An 18,961-nucleotide genomic window follows, 5' to 3' on the forward strand; every position below is an offset into this window, starting at 1 on the left:
TAGCAGGAAGGAGGTGACCTGTGTGTCAACTGAGTGGCCCATGATGGTTCTGACATGCTGCACAGGCCCTTGTCTATTGTCTACCCCCCTTTAGAGCTCTGCTCTGAGAACTGGACTTTCACCCAGTAGAGGAGACTCCTTATTCCTGCTGGAGACTGTGGTGTGTCCACAGAGGAGATTGTAAGTGGGCAGTGAGCCTAGTATCACTCCATGGCTGTGCAGAGCGCACAGAGTTTTCTTGTAGCTGTTCAGAGTTTCTTCAACATGGAAACCCCCTCTTTCCCGTTTTCTGACTGTTTAGTGCCGATCATGGTCTCAGGTAATGCCTGGAATCACTATAACTGAGCGAGGAAAATGTTGCTAGCACCCTTCTTTAGTTTTTGTGCATTTGATAGATTGCGTCCAAGGGACAGTCTCATGGTTTATCCTGTATAAATAAGCAGTTTTTCCCTGCTGAAGAGACTACATTGAAATCAGAGGTGAAAACCCCTTTACTGTTTTAAAGGATTGTTTTTAAACTCTTAGAGCATCCTACTTAAAATGGGGACCAGAAACTTGCAGAACTTCTTCATATTTGTAAATAATAATAATAAAAAAAATCTAGTTGCCAGTATTCCTCTATTGGAGAGTGAGCCTTTTTCAGGTTAACTCAGTGGCCCCCAAACTTTTTACCTTGTGTTCCTGGTGCTGGGGCCAGGAGAGGGGCCTGGGTGGGGGGGGGCACAGATGGTGTGAGGAACTGAGGTGGGGCCTCGGATAGCGGTGGGGCTGTTAGTGAAGTGAGGGGTCAGCAGCCAGGAAAGGCCTGGCTGCAGGGCCGGCAATTGGCCCAGGGGTAGAGTTGAGCTGCTCCTTTCCCTGTCTCTTCTTCCCTCCCCCTCCCCCCCCATAGGGGTTGGCTCAGGCCCCAGATGTGCCCTCCCTTTGTTTCTTTGTATTTTCCACCCCCGGGAAGGCATGCTCCGCAGTTCAGGGACTTCTGGGTTAACGTTTACCTTTCCTAGGGGTTGTAGCCAGTGTAACCGGCTGTACTAAACAAATCCTATGCAGTAATAGCTATGCATCATATCTGCTGGAAGGTAGCAGCATGTTTTGGTCACTCAAGAATGTGGAACTGGGAGTCAGGGGTTCCTGACTCCAAAGCCTGAGTCTGCCACTGAACTTGCTGAGTGGCCTTGAGCAAGCCATTAATTTTTTTTTCTCCCATGTTCTAGATGGACAATCTCTGTGCAACTCTGTCTAGTAGGATTAATGCTTGTAAAGGCTTTAATGAGAACTGCTATTTAAGTGCCAAAAACTATCTGAATGGGAGCACACCTGTGATGCTGCCCTAGCAATAAAAATCAGCTGATTGGTTCCTTCTCTGGAAGGAGATACTAGCTTGGGTCTTGCAGTGACCTCGATCTACTATTCTGATCTCGCGTCTTACAAATAAATAGGATCAATTTGTCTCTTTCCCTTCCAAACAGAACTTGAGAAACCTAGCCTTATACAAGCAGCCCATTTAAACAATAGGAAATACTGCTTGAGTGGTATAGGGCAAAAGAACTGTCATCTGATACTAGATGCTTCTCATTGTGGCTGAGAAGTATTTTCACAATAAACTGCATTATTTGCCAGTAAAGAGCAGATTCAGTTTCTGCTGACCAGTCATTTTGGAGGTCTTGTTTATTCACTTGCTGAACTGACTTGAATAATCAAATATATCTAGCTTCCTAAACTCACTGTCAGCTGCATGTGTGCTATGTGGAACTCAGGTTTTCTACCCTTCTGTGGAGAGTGGAAGGAGAAAGTGGCAAAGGAATCTTTGCACTTGAGTGAGACCTGGAATAATGTCCAGTTTCTGGGGTCCACTGCTGGAGCAGTTGGCTGGGATGTGGCAGGATTAACAGATCACTGCCCAGCAGTCACATAGCAGGCCACGTGTAACATAATTAGGCTAGCAAGTGAATGGCTCTAAAGGTGGTGGTCCGTTACACACCAACCCATCTGCCAAGTGAAGGGTCAGCTCAGGCAGTCCACTGATCCATTCTAATCTCTCAAGGTGTTACAGTGCAACAGGCTGCAGTGGCAAAACTGGCAAAGAGATGGTAACAGTGTTATTTAGAAACGAGTTGTCCTGTAGCACCTATCAAAAAAAATCGTATCATGAGCTTTCATGGTCAAAACCCTGATGACTCTGCTCATCTTTGCCACTTTGGGGATTTTATAATTAAAGTATCTGTTCAAGCTCTCAGAGCTTGAAATAAACACTCTCTAGAAAGAAATGGTTTGTAAATGCAGAACTTCTTTTTGTGTTTTGTAGCTGTTCCTGATATCACTGTCCACAAGCGAAGTGAGAACAAAAATGAAGGACAAGAGGCAATCATGTATTGCAAGTCTGTGGGCTTCCCCTATCCTGACTGGGTATGGCGGAAGAAGGTCAATGGAGTATTTGTGGTGAGTGAGAGCCATAATGTGAATATGTAGGCCTGAATTAGCCTGCTGAAGTTTCTGATAGGAGACAGAATCTTTATTTCCCAGTGTTAGGGCACACTAATGCCTTGTAACTTCTTTGAAGAACTGATTTCAGTAGGAAGGCGTCTGTTTGAATCTACCTCACTGAAGTTGAAATGATTTCTTTAGTAAAGTAATTCTGCTTAAAGTTTGTAGCTGAAATACTGATAGCTTTAAAAAAATTGTCTCCTTTGTTTCTGTTCTCCATTCCTGTGCAAACAAAGCTGCTTGTTACATTGCTGCTGGGTGTGACCACTAAGCGAACTGCCAAGAACATGGAAGGATGGTGTAATTTGCAGTGGGTAACTTGAACAGGATGCATTGTGAAAGTCCCTTCAGATCTGTTTTTTGTATTCTTAGAACCCATTAATCAGAGAGAAATTGTATTCAGATTTTATCACTGACTTCCATTCTAAGCAGAATCTCCAGTTACCCTTGAAAGCCAGTCTTCCGATTATAGCATGTAAAGAAATGACCCTTGGCATTCACATGTGAGAAGCTACAGCTAAGCTTAGTCATATCTATATTAAAATGCAAGATGAATGTTGATGTCACTGGCTGCTTTAATCTTATGCGCATTCTGTACTATTGTAGTATAGGTGCATTTTATTGCAATGGTGGTAATTAATAAAAACAGTAACACAAGCCATTCCTGGATGGGCGAAGCATCATCCAAAACAGTGCAAACAAGTGTTTTCCCATGATATCTACTAATGTAGATTGATTTTTTTTTTAATTATGAAGCTGACTCATTAGATTCACTGTGAGAGTTGGTGTAAGTTTGGCAATCATATTTTTCTATGTGGATATTGGTCTCTTAGGCAAAAGATTTAGTAAGTGTTGAGATCATAGATAGTCCTGGCTTCTTCACTTTGCCTATGAGTTACAAACATGCTTGTATATAGAAAGAACATCACGATATACCCATAATAGAATGAATTGAAGTGAAAATTTCCCTACGATTTCTTTGACGGTGAAAGCTACATGATAGACCTGTTTTTGGTTTTCCAGAGAAACGAAGTCTAAACTGGACGTGATGCAACTGAATCTGATGCGCATCAATCCTAACTTGTAGTGTTTCTTGTATATCCAGTCCTAGGTCCCTTTCCCTCCAAACTCTACACTTGCACCTTAACCCTAAATTGCAGCACTAAAAGTGTTTGCCAAGTTAGCTGCAGAATCTACAATGTGACAGAATCCTTCTATAGGTTAGATTGAGGCAATACTCAATCAGCACTTTGCTTATGATCTAAGTCACATTAGAACATAACTCTTTGAGGTAAAAGGGCCCAATTAGATGATGATGTAATTTTAAGGAGCAGACTTATATGTCAAAGGTGAGATCTTTCATCCCTGGCACAGAGTGGGCATACATCTACTAGACACCCATACTTGCAAATGACTTAACGAACTGTGCATTGACTTCAGATGGATCTGAACCCAAGTAATAGAATCTATACATTTTAAATGGAAAAATGATACTCAGCAAATGCATCATAGAACAGCAGCATTCTCCCCCCTCCTCCCCTCACTCCTCCCCCTCCCCCCAATCTGAGTCCAGAGACCCAACTAGGCTACTCTCAGAAGTGACTTGATAAAAATGACAGGGGGTATGTCTACACTGCCACCCTAGTTCAAACTAGGGTGGCTAATGTAGGCATTCGAAGTTGCAAATGAAGCCCGGGATTTAAATATCCCGGGCTTCATTTGCATCTTGCTGGGCGCCGTCATTTTTAAATCCCCCTTAGTGAGGACTCCGTGCCCGCGGCTACAAGCGGAACTGAGTAGGTAGTTCGAATTAGACTCTCAAATTTGAACTACTGGTACACCTCGTTCCACGAGGAGTAACAGTAGTTCGAATTAGAGAGCCTAATTCGAACTACCTACTCCGTGCCGCGGGCACGAAGTCCACACTAAGGGGGATTTAAAAATGGCGGCGCCCGGCAAGATGCAAATGAAGGCTGGGATATTTAAATCCCGGGCTTCATGTGCAACTTCGAATGCCTACATTAGCCACCCTAGTTCGAACTAGGGTGGCAGTGTAGACATACCCATAGAAAAAATGTGCAGCTTCACATGACTATCAGATCAGAATGTATTTTACTCACTAGCCTTGCAAATTTCACATAATTCATAGTAATTTCTGATGTTTAGCAAAATCTGTGCAAGCTTATTGCTTAGGGCAGGTCTGCACTGCGGGGTAAAGTCAACCTCGTGAATATCGTAGCTGGAGATGATGCACTATAAGTCAACTTATTGTGGTGTCTGTTTACCTTAAGCTTCTTGTTCCATTGGAATACTGGAGTCAACAGGAGCACTTTCGGTGGCCAATTCAATGGGTCTTCACTAAACCTACTAAATTGACTCCTGTAGATTGATTGCTGCAGCGTTGATGCACCTATACTGGAGACATACCCTTAGAGTTGACAATTGGGATTTGATAGTTTCACTGATGCACAAGCCAGAAAAGAATTCTGTTTATATGATCATGGCTGTGTTCTTGTTGAGTGCCTGACAGTTTTTAAAAAAGAAAGTCGTATAATTTTTGTCATTCCAGTGAGCAAAGTCTGCTGATTTAAGATGCCATTTTTGTATTCCTTTCAGAGCAGAGCTGCATTTGAAGTGCATGCTCTGTAGACTGACTTTAGCTCTCTCTACATTTAAGGAGTTTAAGACAGAGTACTAACATTGGACTCAAGCTGTTGAATATTCTGAAGTAAACCTCTTTGCTTTTACAAGATTCCCTTTAAATTTTCTCAGGCGGCACAATTACTGAATGGAAACTGTATATGTATACTGCAAAGGTGGGGGGACGGTATGCAGCAGCAAGCCTCATAGTAAATAATAGTGTGGATGTTCCCTCTGGGCGCCAAGACCCCCTCCCCCTTGACAAATTTCATGGTCTGGGCTGCTGCCCACGTAGGAATGTCTACACTACTATTCAATTGACTTTACCTCTGAGATTTGCTGGCACAGGTTTTTCTTTGCACTGTAGCTCTACTCTGACAACTTATCACTTGGGCTTACTCAAGAGTTCCCATCCCCCTCTGTTCCCTTTCTTCTTTTTACAGGAAATCAACAACTCCTCTGGCCGATTCTTCATTACAAATAAAGACAATTACACTGAGCTGAGTATCACAAACCTCCAGATAAGTGAGGATCCTGGCGATTATGAGTGCAATGCAACCAATACAATTGGTACTACCTCTGCCACCACCATCCTGCGAGTGCGCAGCCACTTAGCCCCCCTCTGGCCCTTCTTGGGCATACTGGCAGAAATTATCATCCTTATTGTTATCATAGTGGTTTATGAGAAGAGGAAGCGACCAGATGAAGTCCCAGACGGTAAGAGTCTTCTCAAAGCCACTTGTAGAACTTAAGTCATTGGGAGAAAATATGCACTGCAATCCATGAAGAGTTCTGTAAACTTTCATTTCTGCAGCTGTTTTCTCTCCAAATACTAGGCTCTTCACAGTAGTTAGTGCACAGTCATTGCATGAATTCCTATCTTTGCTTGTCCCAGATTCCTCATGCCATGGACTAGGTCAGGGCTACTCAACTTTGGAAGCGCTGGGGGCCACAATGATAGTCACAGCACATGCTGAGTGCCGCAGCTTAAGAGTGGCTGCATATGCATGCAAATATATATGCAGCTAACTTCTTTCATGTTGATGGGCATGAATACAAAGATTAAGGCAAGACTACACAACACGCAGGTCCCATTTAAGTCAGTTCTGTTGATGTTAATAAAATGTAATATTTACCTGATTTCTATCCATATGGCAGCACTTTTAAGGGGCAATGACAGTCCAGGAATTTAACTACTAAAATGCATATAAATAGAAGACGGTTATATTGACTCGCTGTTGTGGAAGCCATGTTCAAAGGATCCCATCCATGGCCCACGAATTGTGTGTTGAGTAGCCTTGGACTAGGTGGACAGTTACTACAGGATCTTTGAAATGTTCATTTTAAAACTGGTAGAACATCCATCTTTCTTCCTGGTTCCAGCTCTTAGATCTGACACTTGAGTCATGCAGCACAGGAGAATAAATTGACCTGAGTTCATGGTGTATCCTTCTAACTATGGCAAACTGTGTGGGACTGAGCAACATGCAGGGATAGGTTTTCAAGTCACATTAAAGAGATCTCAGTTTTGACTTTGAAGGACCACAGGGGGACATTCATTTCTGAGATTTAAATAAGACTCTGGTCTCATAATCTGAGGGGTTTTTTATATCCTGGTCTCTGCTGAAAGCATCTGCAATGTGTTTAACAGTGTGTTTTATATAATTGATGTTACATAATGTAAAAAAGGCATGTTTTGGAGATTTTAGTCTAGCTCTGTCCATTGGCTTAAATTCTAAGTTTAAAGGAACTAGGTTATATGCCTTCCATGCTGGTGGTATGATTTATTAGTTAATATTTGTACAGTACTTAGAAAGGTAGTTTTTATTTTATCCTATTTGAGCTCTTTACACTATTCTCCCTATCTTTAAGGAAGGAGGACAGTTTCAGAGAAGCTGGTGTATGAGACAGACTTTAATGTAACAACCAGTTGTTTACAGTGTTGTCAGTCAAAAGCTTCTTACCCAAGGAGTCCTAGTGAAGAACTTATTGCTCAGGCGAAGGATGCAAGTAATGGATCAGGTGTATAAGTGACCATGCCCATATCATAATTCATTATCATTTTATAATACTGGAGAATCCTTCTCATGTATTAGACAGATACCACAATGCTCCAGTGTACTGTAGCTGGGGAAGTATAACTGATTATTCATAGGTCTTCAGATCTTCGCCTACTGGGGTGAACACTTCTGAGCCCAATGATTAACTTCTCTGCAAAGTTGGAACGAAAATAGCTCTACCATAACGGAGTAATACTGTAGAGAACCGGAAGTCTTAATTAATATTTTTTTATTATAAAGAGTCTTGTATCAAAATAGCAGAGGCTGGAAAATTTTAGTCTGATCAAGAGAAATGCATACTGGATTCTTAGAAAGCTTGCTTTAGTTCAACCAAGTTATGTGAATGTAAAAACGCCTACAAAGCAGGTACAGAGACTTTGCTAAGCTTGCTAGAAATGTGCATGGGGCATAAAATAATTACACAGTGATGCATACTCACTGATAGTGTAGTTATGGGTGGCAGTATAAAACTCTAATCCCACAAGGTGGCTATAAACCAGCCCACAAAACTTTACATGTGTGATGATAAACTTTTATTTTTAAAACTCTTTTTTACTAGTCTCTTTCTGTGTTTACAAACCTCTTTGTTTATGCAGTTGGTGGGAGCCAAAATAGCCTGTGATATAATCCTATCTTTTCCATTGGTGGCCTTTCATAATTCATTGTACTGCGAGACCCTTTATCTAATGAGGGCTGACCACGGTTACAGTAAAATTAACACTTGCTGTTTGGTATGGAAACAGTCTTGGAAATTGGTTTTAATTTTGTCAAGTTACAAGCATTTGTAATATTATCTTAAATTCATTAAGTGTTCACCTAAAATGATGATTGAACTTAAGCTATCATGAAGTGTTCTCATTTGGTTTGGCCATTCTTTTCAAATGCCTGAAGAATCCAAAATCATCTTCAGTGGAGACATTCTGGTAATGGTGAGCTAGAAAGTTGAGAATTGAATTTGCTGGTTTTATTGGCTGTTCTCAAGCCATGTAAACTTGAGGCCTTGGAGAGGTTCCTCTTCTCCCTCTTTCCACTTCCTTTTCTAGGGGAGGAAATTAAATTTAAGTATCTACATATGTGTGTGTCATTATGGCTACCTAGATAAAGGAAGTCCATCAGCTTGAAAACCACTCAATTGACAGTTAAGTTTTGGGTCAGACGTGTCCTGGAGTATCCTGGCTAGTCCTGTGCTTTTATAGTCATACCATAACATTTTTCTTTGCTGCTACTATGGAAAAGACCAACACAAGTAAGGGGAAGTGACTGTACACACAGTGCTGTCACATGTACATGTTAAAGTGAAGAACCAGAAGTCACTGATCTTTGAGCTTTCAGTTATATTAAACAAAATATTTGAGAAGCAGTTTTTAAACTGACTGCTCCTTTGAACACTAACATCATAAAATGTGAAAGTTAAAGTTGAACATCAACTATGCTTTTGTGAGAGCCATTTGCACTGAACTATCAATTACATCTAAAAATAATGAAATATCATACTCTTCCCACATTCCTGTCTAAGTGCTAAAGAGTTGTATTTATCCTGCTATAAAAGTTAATATTGACCCTTGTGTACTATATGCCAGATAATTTTGTAGCATTTCATTAATGCATCTTCCTCTAACTGATTATTTTAACACCTGGCAACACAACTGTGATCCCTAATCTGCAGTGGCTATCCATTTATTTTCTTGGGTCTGTTTTAAGGTGTTGGTTTTGACCTGTGTAGTCCTAAATCACTTGGGGTATGTCTACACTACAGCGCTAATTCGAACTAACTTAATTCGAATTAGTTAATTCGAACTAAGCTAATTCGAACTAGTGCATCTAGACCTAAAAACTAGTTCGAATTAGCATGTCCCCATTGAGCGGACCCTGAACAGAAGTTAAGGCTGGCCGGAAGCAGTGCCAGCAGGGCATCAGGTTAGGACTTAGAGCGTGGAGCTGCTGTCTCAGGCTAGCTGAGGGCTGTGCTTAAAGGGACCCGACCCTTCCCCCTTCCTCCCCCCCGGACAGACAGTTCTCAGGGTTCCCTGCTTGCTTGTCTGCCTCGATGAGGGACAGCAAAACAGTCCTGGCTTGGTGCCATGAGTGCCCACACTCGGCCATCAGCCCGGCTGCACTTGCCCCAGGCTGCCGTCCGGGGGGGGGGGGGGGGTCAGTCAGGGGTCTGCAGGAGAGTTTCCACCCCGAGGAGACTGCAGAGCCACCCCAGTCCTCCCCATCGGGGGCTCGTACCCCATTCCTCCCTCACCTCCTTCCACTTACCCCTCCCTAGCCTCTCTTCCTGACGTAAAAAATAAAGGACACGTGTGTTCAAAAATAGAAACTCTCTTTATTTAACCAAACTGGGGGAGCCTGGGAAAAGAAGGTGGGCGAGGGAAAGAGAGGATGGGAAGGGGAGGGGGAAACCTGGGAGGAGGGAGCTGGAAGGGGGAAGCCAGGGGAAGAAAGAGGAGGGGAAGTATAAAACTATGGTACGCCATATCTTCAGTACTGTGTACAGATGTGATCTCCTCACCCCAGAAAAGATATTATGGCCTTGGAAAGGGTTCCGAAAAGGGCAACTAAAATTATCAGGGGTTTGGAACAGGTCCCATATGAAGAGAGGCTAAAGAGACTGGGAGTTTTCAGCTTACAAAAGAGGAGACTGAGGGGGGATATGATAGAGGCCACCAAATGAAATGAATGGGTAGCAGGCTTCAAACTAATAACACAGTTCTTCTTCACAAGGCAAATAGTCAACCTGTGGAACTCCTTGCCGCAGGAGGCTGTGAAGGCTAGAACTAGAACAGAGTTTAAAGAGAAGTTAGATAAAGTCATGGAGGTTGGGTCCATGGAGTGGTATTAGCTAGTGGGTAGAAATGGTGTCCCTGGCCTCTGTTTGTGGAAGGCTGGAGATGGATGGCACGAGACAAATAGCTTGGTCATTGTCTTCAGTCCATCCCCTCCAGGGTACTTAGTGTTGTCCGCTGTCGGCAGACAGGCTACTAGGCTAGATGGACCTTTGGTCTGACCGAGTACGGCCATTCTAAGCTCAGGGCTCAGGGTCGGGGGTCTCACTGGACCACCTTGATTTTCATGCAAACCTGCTCTTGGGTGGCCAGGCTGGCAGCTATCCTGCCCTAGACGGCCACTTTCCTGTGCCTAGTGCGGACGTCGTGGACGTTGGAGACCTCCCCCCAAACCTGGATGAGGTCCATGATCTCCGCACTAGACCAGGCGGGCGCCCGCCTCTTGCGGTCCCAGGCAGGCTCCTGGGAGCTGCCAGCTTGGTCCCGGGAAGAGGCGGAGGGCTGGGTGGCAGCGGGTGGCTGGCTCGTGCCATGCTAAGTGCAGGGTCTACTGGCAGGCTTGCACCTGGCACGGGCATCGTAGCCAGACCGTGCTGCTTTAAGGGCTCCAGGGCCGGGAGGGGGGCAGACAAGTTTCCCTGGTTGTGCCCAGAGTGGCCACCAGGGCAAGCTGGGAAGGGCTAGCCTCCCACTAGTTCGAATTAAGTGGCTACATAGCCCTTAATTCGAACTAGGCGTTAGTCCTCGTAGAATGATGTTTACCTAGTTCGAATTAAGCGCTCCGCTAGTTCAAATTAAGTTCAAACTAGCGGTTTGCCTGTATAGTGCCTATGAAAGTTAATTCGAACTAACGGCTGTTAGTTCGAATTAACTTTGTAGTGTAGACATACACTTGGTTCCTGGCTATCTTCCCCATGTAATGATACAGGTTGAAACTCTCTCATCCAGACACAGCCATCGTCTGGAATGATATTAATTATCCGGATGTTCACTTTTTATGGTCGTGGCCAAGTTTTTTGCAGTCCCATTAAGTTTTACGGCCACCAGTGGCTCTTTGTGTGCTGTAGTTTAGCTCTAATTTATCCCTAAATGTCCTTTAACATCCCAGTAAACAGTGAAAGTGTTGCTAATGCTGTTAGACAAATATTGACCTCCTGTGATCCAGAATATTCCCTCTTTTGGAACCGTTCAGGTACCCAGCTGCTGAACTAGAGGTTTAAACTGTATTATAGCTGTAATCAGTGAAGGTGCTTGTCCTTCCTGGCTTAGCTAAATGGGGGGGTGGGGTTGGTGGCATGAAGGTCTTCAGGGAGTGCCTTTGGCTGTCTCACTATCAGATCTACCAAAAACCTTTCCACAGACTCCATAAGCTGCCTCCTTTCTTGAGTTTGGGCTATTTTATTGCAGGATAGAGTGACTGGTGTCACATTCCTAACAGATTTTCCTGTGAAGTGGCAAGTAGGAGAGGCAGTCAGCAGAACACTTGGAGTGATATGGCCACTTGTGTCTTCACTTGAAAACTGTCCGCCTCATAGTTCACTGAGATCTATACAGACAGTCTTGGTTGCTCCTGGCTACCTATTTTGGCTTCTCCAGGGGCTGCTAGTAGTAAACAGTCTGAGTGTCCCAGCATACCAGACTTTCATCTATAGTCAACCTTCCGATCTGCTCTGTGCTAGTTCAGAGCCAAGGCTTTTTAGTAACTTGCTGGACTCTCTTGAAGCAGATCTCAGAAATGTTAATTTCTTTCCTTGACACATCTGAAGCTGAATGCAAATGAGATCTCTTATATTCCTTCTTGAGGAGAAAGAAACTTCTTTTTTTTCCTCCACTAGAAAATTTCCTATTACAAGGAAAGTCACCAGGGCCATATTCTTGCAACTTTCTTTTTACAGGGCACAAAGCCTGACAAAACAGCTGGAGCAGGATTACTTCAAACTCTTGAATTTTCCTACTAGTTCAGGAGTATATCAGAATTTCCCTCCCTCTCATTACCCTAGCCCACTGTCATCTTCCAGAAATCGGCCTCCTCTTCCCAGGCAATAGGAGTAAGAGTATACTTGAGATTCAGTTCTTCAGAGGTGTGGAAAGTTATGCCATATTCTGTATCTCAAGAGACTAAACCAGCTTCTCAAACAACACAGATCCAAGAGCTCTTAGTGCAAGGGCATACTTTGATAAAGAAGGAATAGGGGCAGGGAGTATCCGTGTTGAAAAGGAAGATTTTAAGTTCTTCCCCAGATTGGCTACTTGATGAATGAGGAAGACCCAGTCCATTGCCCCTATTGGTGTTGCCAGGATACATACAAATGCAGCTGGTGCTGATATTAAAACACACACAACTCTCTACATAGACCAAAGAAGACAGTCTTTACATTTCTTGACGTGAGTTCCCTTCTCAGTAGCCTTGGCACTGCATGAGAACATAGCTTTTAGCATTTAAGTGAATCATGTCTCCCATTCCAAGGAAAAGGAGAAGAAAGTACAGGCAGTCCCCGGGTTACATGGATCCGACTTACATCAGACCCCTACTTACAAACGGGGTGAGGCAACCCCGCACTAGCTGCTTCCCCCCAGCAGACCAGGGAGACGTGGAGTGGCTTTTCTCAGCAGACACCTCAGCTTGAGAATAAAGGACTGAGGGAAGTGAGGTGTGGGAGAATAAAACTGAGCTCTGGAGAAATGTTTGGTTAGAGTTTCCCCTACAATATGTACCAGTTCCGACTTACATACAAATTCAACTTAAGAACAAACCTACAGTCCCTATCTTGTACGTAACCTGGGGACTGCCTGTAGTATAAAGCCCCATTATTTCTTTCCTGACATACTCAAGTTGTTTACCCCTTTGCTGCTGCTGCATAACAAAGAGGAAAACCAGTCTCTGAATCCAGAGAAAACTATTCCCAACTGGAAATGTGAATACAGTGTCTGAGTTCTTACAATTTTTGCCATACTGCCTTGCTTATGCCAAGTATCCTTCAGATCCCACAATAAGAGGTTCTTGCAGTGAACATTTATTTACTTGCTGAATGAACTCATTGCTTCCTCCTTGTATGCTGGAAGGAGGGGACTGTGCTTGGCCGCCTTCACAACTTTCTTTCCACATGGCATCAATGCATTTCTTTTTGCAAATAGTTATCGGTCACAGGCTCTCACATCAGGGGCTGTTGAAAAATCAAATAGCAAGTCCAGGCCAAGAGTGTTGACACTTCATGGCATATATGATCAAAATCCAGTATTCAATAAGGAAGTTCTGATTTGTTTTGCCCAGCAGATATTGGAGGTCACTTTACAACGAAAGGGGGCAAATAGCCCCCATCCCCTTTTCCCTCGGCCATGGTGGTTTAAGCTGCTTTTTTTTTTTTTTTAGACTGTAATGACAGTCAGAGAGAGATCAGCCATTGTGACCTTTGTGATATTTCAGAGGCTTTAAAATTAAGAAAATGTTTTACTTGGCAATTAAATTTTTAAGTGTGTGTTCATGGGTAAGTAGAAAGTAAAAGCTCCTTGGTTACATTTCTGCCCAAGAATGTAGCAAGTTAAGTTTTTACTTCCAAATCCATTTTCTACATAATCTTTAGTTTAAACCATGAAATAACTTCGTTGTTATAACATGTGCCTTCTTTCTTCCTTTTTCATTGCTCAGCTTACTCAGAAGTAAACTATTTTCATAACTATTTCTGCTCTAGTTGTGCAGCAGTTGCATTCCATTACCCCACATTTTTTCTAATTCTCATTTTTCTTGCTTTTCTCTGCTACTGTTATTACTGTAAGTAGTAATTTAAAGAACAAAAGTGTATATTTCACTGAAATGGTTTATCTTGTAAAAGTTTTTTAAAAAATTCTACTGCCCTTCTTCACCTCTGTCCTCCACACCTAACCTTACCAAGGGTGAAAAGTGTCAAACACCCAGGAGTTAGCTATACCTGCAGCTGAGGATCACTGTAGCACAGTGACAGCCAAATGGAATTACTCTGCAAGGGTTTTGCCATTTAGCACTGTATGTGTTTGATAGATACTGTTTATCGGAACAAAATTCATTCTATACCTGATTTGACCACTCTTGGTCTTATGTTTTCTAATCAATCTAATTTTATGCCTACATTCCATTTCAGATTGATTGATTGTTTTTTGGTATATGAACTCTTCAGTAATGTTCAGTTTATGCTGCCCATGAGTCTTTTATCCCATTTTCCTATTGGTCATGTAGCGTGATAGAAAAATCATATGAAAATAATTCTTATTGCAAAATTCAGACTTAGTGTCTGTAAGTGTTGCCTCTAAATCTTTGTGTATAACAGAAGCCCTTGACAGTTAATAAGGGTTTTCATGTACAGCTCTTCTAAAGCTTGCATATCTCCAGAAAATTGCTCGTTTTTAAGTACGCAATATTATCCTGTATTTTGGAAGTCGTCAGATCATCCCAAGTACTGATCATGTGTTTTTTGGAAGCTGAGGAATAAAATACAAAGATTTAAATTGTACCAATAAAGTCTAAAGCCCTCTGGAAGTAGAATGTTCACATTTCCCATTAGATTGTTTTGATTTCTCTTCTTGGAAAGGCAAAATGTTAAAGCAGCTTTGCACTTGTGTACTTCCTTTTGTAGACATTTTTATGGAGCTGCTAAGTTTTATGAGCAGTTCCATTATAAAACTAGACTTCCAAGTGGAACAGACTACTCATTTTAAAAGAAGAAAAAAAAGTACTTGAGATTAAATTAGGCATAAGTTTGGGCCACAACTATTTTTCTGAAATGGGGTAAGGGAGCAGAATTGACTGCTGCCCTGTGACTCTGATCTATGATATTCATTTCTTATGCTGCTGCTTTTCTTTGAAACTTCCTCGTTCATTCACTTCAGTGAAACATTAAACAGAAGCAGTATGAATTACATTAGATAAAGGGATATTCAGCAGCAAAATGAACTTTTGAGGGTGAAAAATATTTAACTTTTTAAAACAAAATTCAGCTTTGGAAATTAGTTCTCAATGAGCCTCCTGGGTGTAATTTAAGTTGTTCCTATTAGGAAACTATATGCTGAGAATATCAGACATGTTAAATTTTGTAATGTCTGCATTACAGCAACACAAAAGGCCACACTAAATATTAATCTAGTACTAAATAGGGCACTCTAGTGTAACTGTTCCAACATACTGCACTCAAACATACTTCCCTTAAACACACACACAATAACTGGATAATATGAGAAATTAAACTGAGAAAATGTAATGTTGATAGTGACAGACAAGGAAATTAGAACTGAATTATATTAGTTTCTCTGTTCATTCCTCATACTACAAATGTGACCTTAGCTCTATTAGCATGTACATGGCTCCATGCAGGAGGGCTAGCTAGCTATAGATACTAGAAAAACTTTAAAAACAATGGTCTTGTAGCACCTTAGAGACTAACCAAAATATATATTGATCTGTAATTATAGATCTATGTATATTTTTGGTTAGTCTCTAAGGTGCTATAGGAACATTATTGTTTTTTAAGCTTTTGTAGTACAGACTAACAGGGTTACCACCCCCTCTGAGACTTAGACACTAGAGGTTGTAAACTTTTCAACAGGACAATGTTAAGAAAATAATCATTTACCCACAAGCAAGGTTTATTAATCTTGAATTAAATAAACAATGATTCACTGGAATCTGCCTCCAGATTAAGTAACAAATTCCTGAAGAGGGAGGGGAGTAGTGTAGCAATTTGTGAAATTGAAGATTGACTGATGTTTTTTTCAAGAGCCTGGCACAGCACTATCACCCCACACATTTGAATGAAATGAAGAGACATGTTCTTATCTTCTCTGACCATTGATTCAAATACTAATGAGTTGGAGACACTTACTAGAGCAGACCTCTGACATGAGGCTTTCGGGTTATATTGATATTTGTCGGTTACTATGACTTCTTTTTTTTCCCCCCTCAATTGCATCATACCCTTTTAAAAATGGTGGTAAGTGAGAGATCTGCATGCTTTGGAGTTTGTTTAATCTCCGCTTCAGTCTATACGATGCACAGTTCATAATGTTAACACTTTTCTTAAAGTTTCTTCATTCACGTTCACAACTAATTTGGATTTCAGTTTGCTGTTTTTAATCTTTATTTACTCTTAATTTTGTACTTAGTTTTCTGTAGTTCTGTTCCCCCTCTGATTTCTTTATTAGGGTTTTGGTCCTTTGTCTGTACTGTATTGTACTGTACAGGGGAGGCTTTTTCAGCAGTTAAATGGCTGAACAACAAGCTAGTGACATACATAGGCATTTTAATTTCATTTTATTGAAGTTATAGAATATAGATGGGTGGAAGGAAGAAGATAGTCTGTTTGTGCCTAACTGTAACTGTTCTTACAGACACAGCTCCTTCAGTTTCTAGATCTTTGCTAGGACAACATCTGCTGGTAGCCTTTATAAATCAGAAAAATGTTAGTCTAACACTTAAACTATTCATCTGGAATTTGCATCCATGCTACATGTATTTTAGTTAAGATCACAGAATGGTTACCATAACAAGGGATGGCTTGCATCCCAATAGTATAGTTTTATGTTTCTGAAGTCTAGCAACTAAACTCCCTGAGATGTTCATTATATTTGTAGAAGGCTGAGATTACAACTGATGTAGAATGTTGGCTTATATAGGGCATTACTAACCATACTAATCCTTAAATATTAAAAACTAAGGACTCACCGTCTGTCCGATTCCATTAAAAAGTTCCCATGCAGTGTATAGTTTGTAGAGTATGTAGCGCTGTCTGTTTTGAAATTTTTGTAGGAATCGAAAGATGTGTGTGCAGGCAGAACTTAGTTTTTACTCTATTGTGCTTTGTGTTTCAGTTCCTGGATATGTCTCTGTATATCTCCACTGTATATACAGCACATTGATGTCTGGTTGTCCTTACTAGTCATAGTTTTCTTTGTACCTTGTCTCGATAGTGCATTGTTGCTAGTGATGGACTTCTGTGGACACTAGTGTGTCGCTAGTGTGTTACTTTGGCTGTAAAGCTGTTGGTTTGTGGTTAGTTCTTTATTTTTTTGAAATATTTTTTTGTTCCGGTCACTGTTTGTGCTGGCGGTGGCTTTGCCTATCCGTTGCCTGGAAGGTACAGGTGGAGTAATGTCCTATTTTTGACAGACATTACTCCTAGTGTGTGCTCATGCAGATGCCTACACTGTTAAGACTGTAATTTCCATAACTGCTTCATGTGCACTTAGCCCCCTTGTGGAATCCTGCTGAGAGTTTCCTAAAGACTTCAGTGAAAAAAATTCCACCTTTATATATATATTAAAAAAAAAAAATGCTTTAAAACAATGGATTAAATGATTGCTCCTCAACAGCAGTCCTATAAGATGCAATAACACAACCTGGCGAATTAATTGTTATAACACCGTTTAAAGGTTCCCAATTACTATTTTCTCTAGTGCAGCCTGGGAGCAAAATAAGGCATTTATACAATATTAAATTGTTCATGAAAGTGCATATGTTGAAACAAAACAAATTGTTTTTTAATTTCTAAACAATGCAGCGTTTTTTCTGGCATTTTTGCCGAGAGACACAGGCAGATCAGTGCTGTCAAGTCTGTTTGTAGCTGAAGTCTGTTGTCTCAAGGGGAGTTGCAACACCATTCCCCAGTATTTTACATGAGTCCTGTCCTGATACACACATGCACAGTGCTTGCTACTATGCAAGGACTGCTTTTGTTTACACTACATTAAAGTATTGCAGCTTCCAGCTCCCCCAAAAACTGGTTCAATGTGATGTGGAAAAAGGGAACATGAAATGGGTTGTATCATTCTTGGGGGAGAAGCTATGGTATATACCTCTTATGTATATACTGGTACTTGCCCATCAAGAGTTGATGAATGTGTGGGGTTTTTTTGTTTTTAAAAATAAAATTAATTCAAGAAAACACACAGCAGGATTTTACAACTGAAATGTTGGTTTGTCTTCTCATCTAATTTATAAGATTGAACCACTGGAACTTGGGGACAAGATGAGTATGACCATATTGCAACTATCTGTCCACTACAGTTGCAGTTCTTCATGACGAGCATTCAAAGTGTTAACTCAAACCATTGAAACAACATATTTGCCATTAAAACCTGAATCCAGAAAAATAACTTCATGAACCTTTGCACTACCAAGTGGAATGGCCTTTAACGCTGTAGATAGATCAGTTTGCTGTTCACTGTCCAGCTAGACTTTAAACAGAAACTGACACCTCTTTTTCCTTCCTTTTTTTATTTTTCATTGGATCACGGTGGGACTTCTGCTGCAGATGATGAACCAGCTGGGCCAATGTAAGTACTTTTATCTGAGTATATTGAAAGGCTTTGTAGTTCAGGCACTATTACTGAATATGTAGCTTAAAATTACTTCATGGAAGAGCTTGGTGGTTTTATGGGATTTTGTAATGCATGAAACCTAGATTTAGGCATAATAGCAATTACCATTTGTATTGTAACACTCTGGATTTCTAGTGGGGATTGACATATTGTGCTAGAAGGTATTTATACAAATAAAAAAAATACTTCCTGCCCCAAAGAACCTGTGGGTTAAGGCCACCTAGTTTGGTTTTCCTTCCCCAACCAGGAAGAGCAATACAAAATCAGATAATGTGAGAGAGATGAAGGGCTTAATCATAAAGCTGGAAAAATACAGCAAAAATATTTGTAAATACTCTTACAAATAAAACCTGCTGATTTTCACTCGTGTTTGTGCTCCAAATCTTCTACTTCATTTCGGTAAGGGAAATTATATTGCAAGAACCTTCCTGCAAAAGCAAGTGTTGTGAATATTTGCTTTTGCTGATTTCACAAGATTATTCAAGACAGGTGTTCTCTTGGCTCTTATCTTTGAATGACTTAAAGATAAGGTGCGTGAGGTAATACCTTTTATTACGCCAATTTCCATTGGGGAGACAAGCTTATGCACTCAGACAAGCTTTTGAGTTTAGAGTGTATAAGATTGTCTTCCCCACTAGAAGTTGG

General features: G+C 41.2%; 1 protein-coding gene across 1 annotated transcript in view; it reads left to right on the forward strand.

Annotated features, from left to right (window-relative positions):
• The window catches only part of NPTN (neuroplastin), a 70,511-nt gene that overhangs the window by 49,867 nt on the left and 1,683 nt on the right, over nucleotides 1-18,961 (forward strand). Inside the window, exons 4-6 of the mRNA XM_075897570.2 lie at nucleotides 2,306-2,439; nucleotides 5,568-5,841; nucleotides 18,250-18,271. Coding sequence (XP_075753685.2) covers nucleotides 2,306-2,439; nucleotides 5,568-5,841; nucleotides 18,250-18,271 — 430 coding nt within the window. The remainder of the gene's footprint in view (nucleotides 1-2,305; nucleotides 2,440-5,567; nucleotides 5,842-18,249; nucleotides 18,272-18,961) is intronic.

The sequence above is a fragment of the Pelodiscus sinensis genome, chromosome 14 (assembly GCF_052426305.1).
Source record: "Pelodiscus sinensis isolate ZL-2025 chromosome 14, ASM5242630v1, whole genome shotgun sequence".
Taxonomy (NCBI): domain Eukaryota; kingdom Metazoa; phylum Chordata; order Testudines; family Trionychidae; genus Pelodiscus; species Pelodiscus sinensis.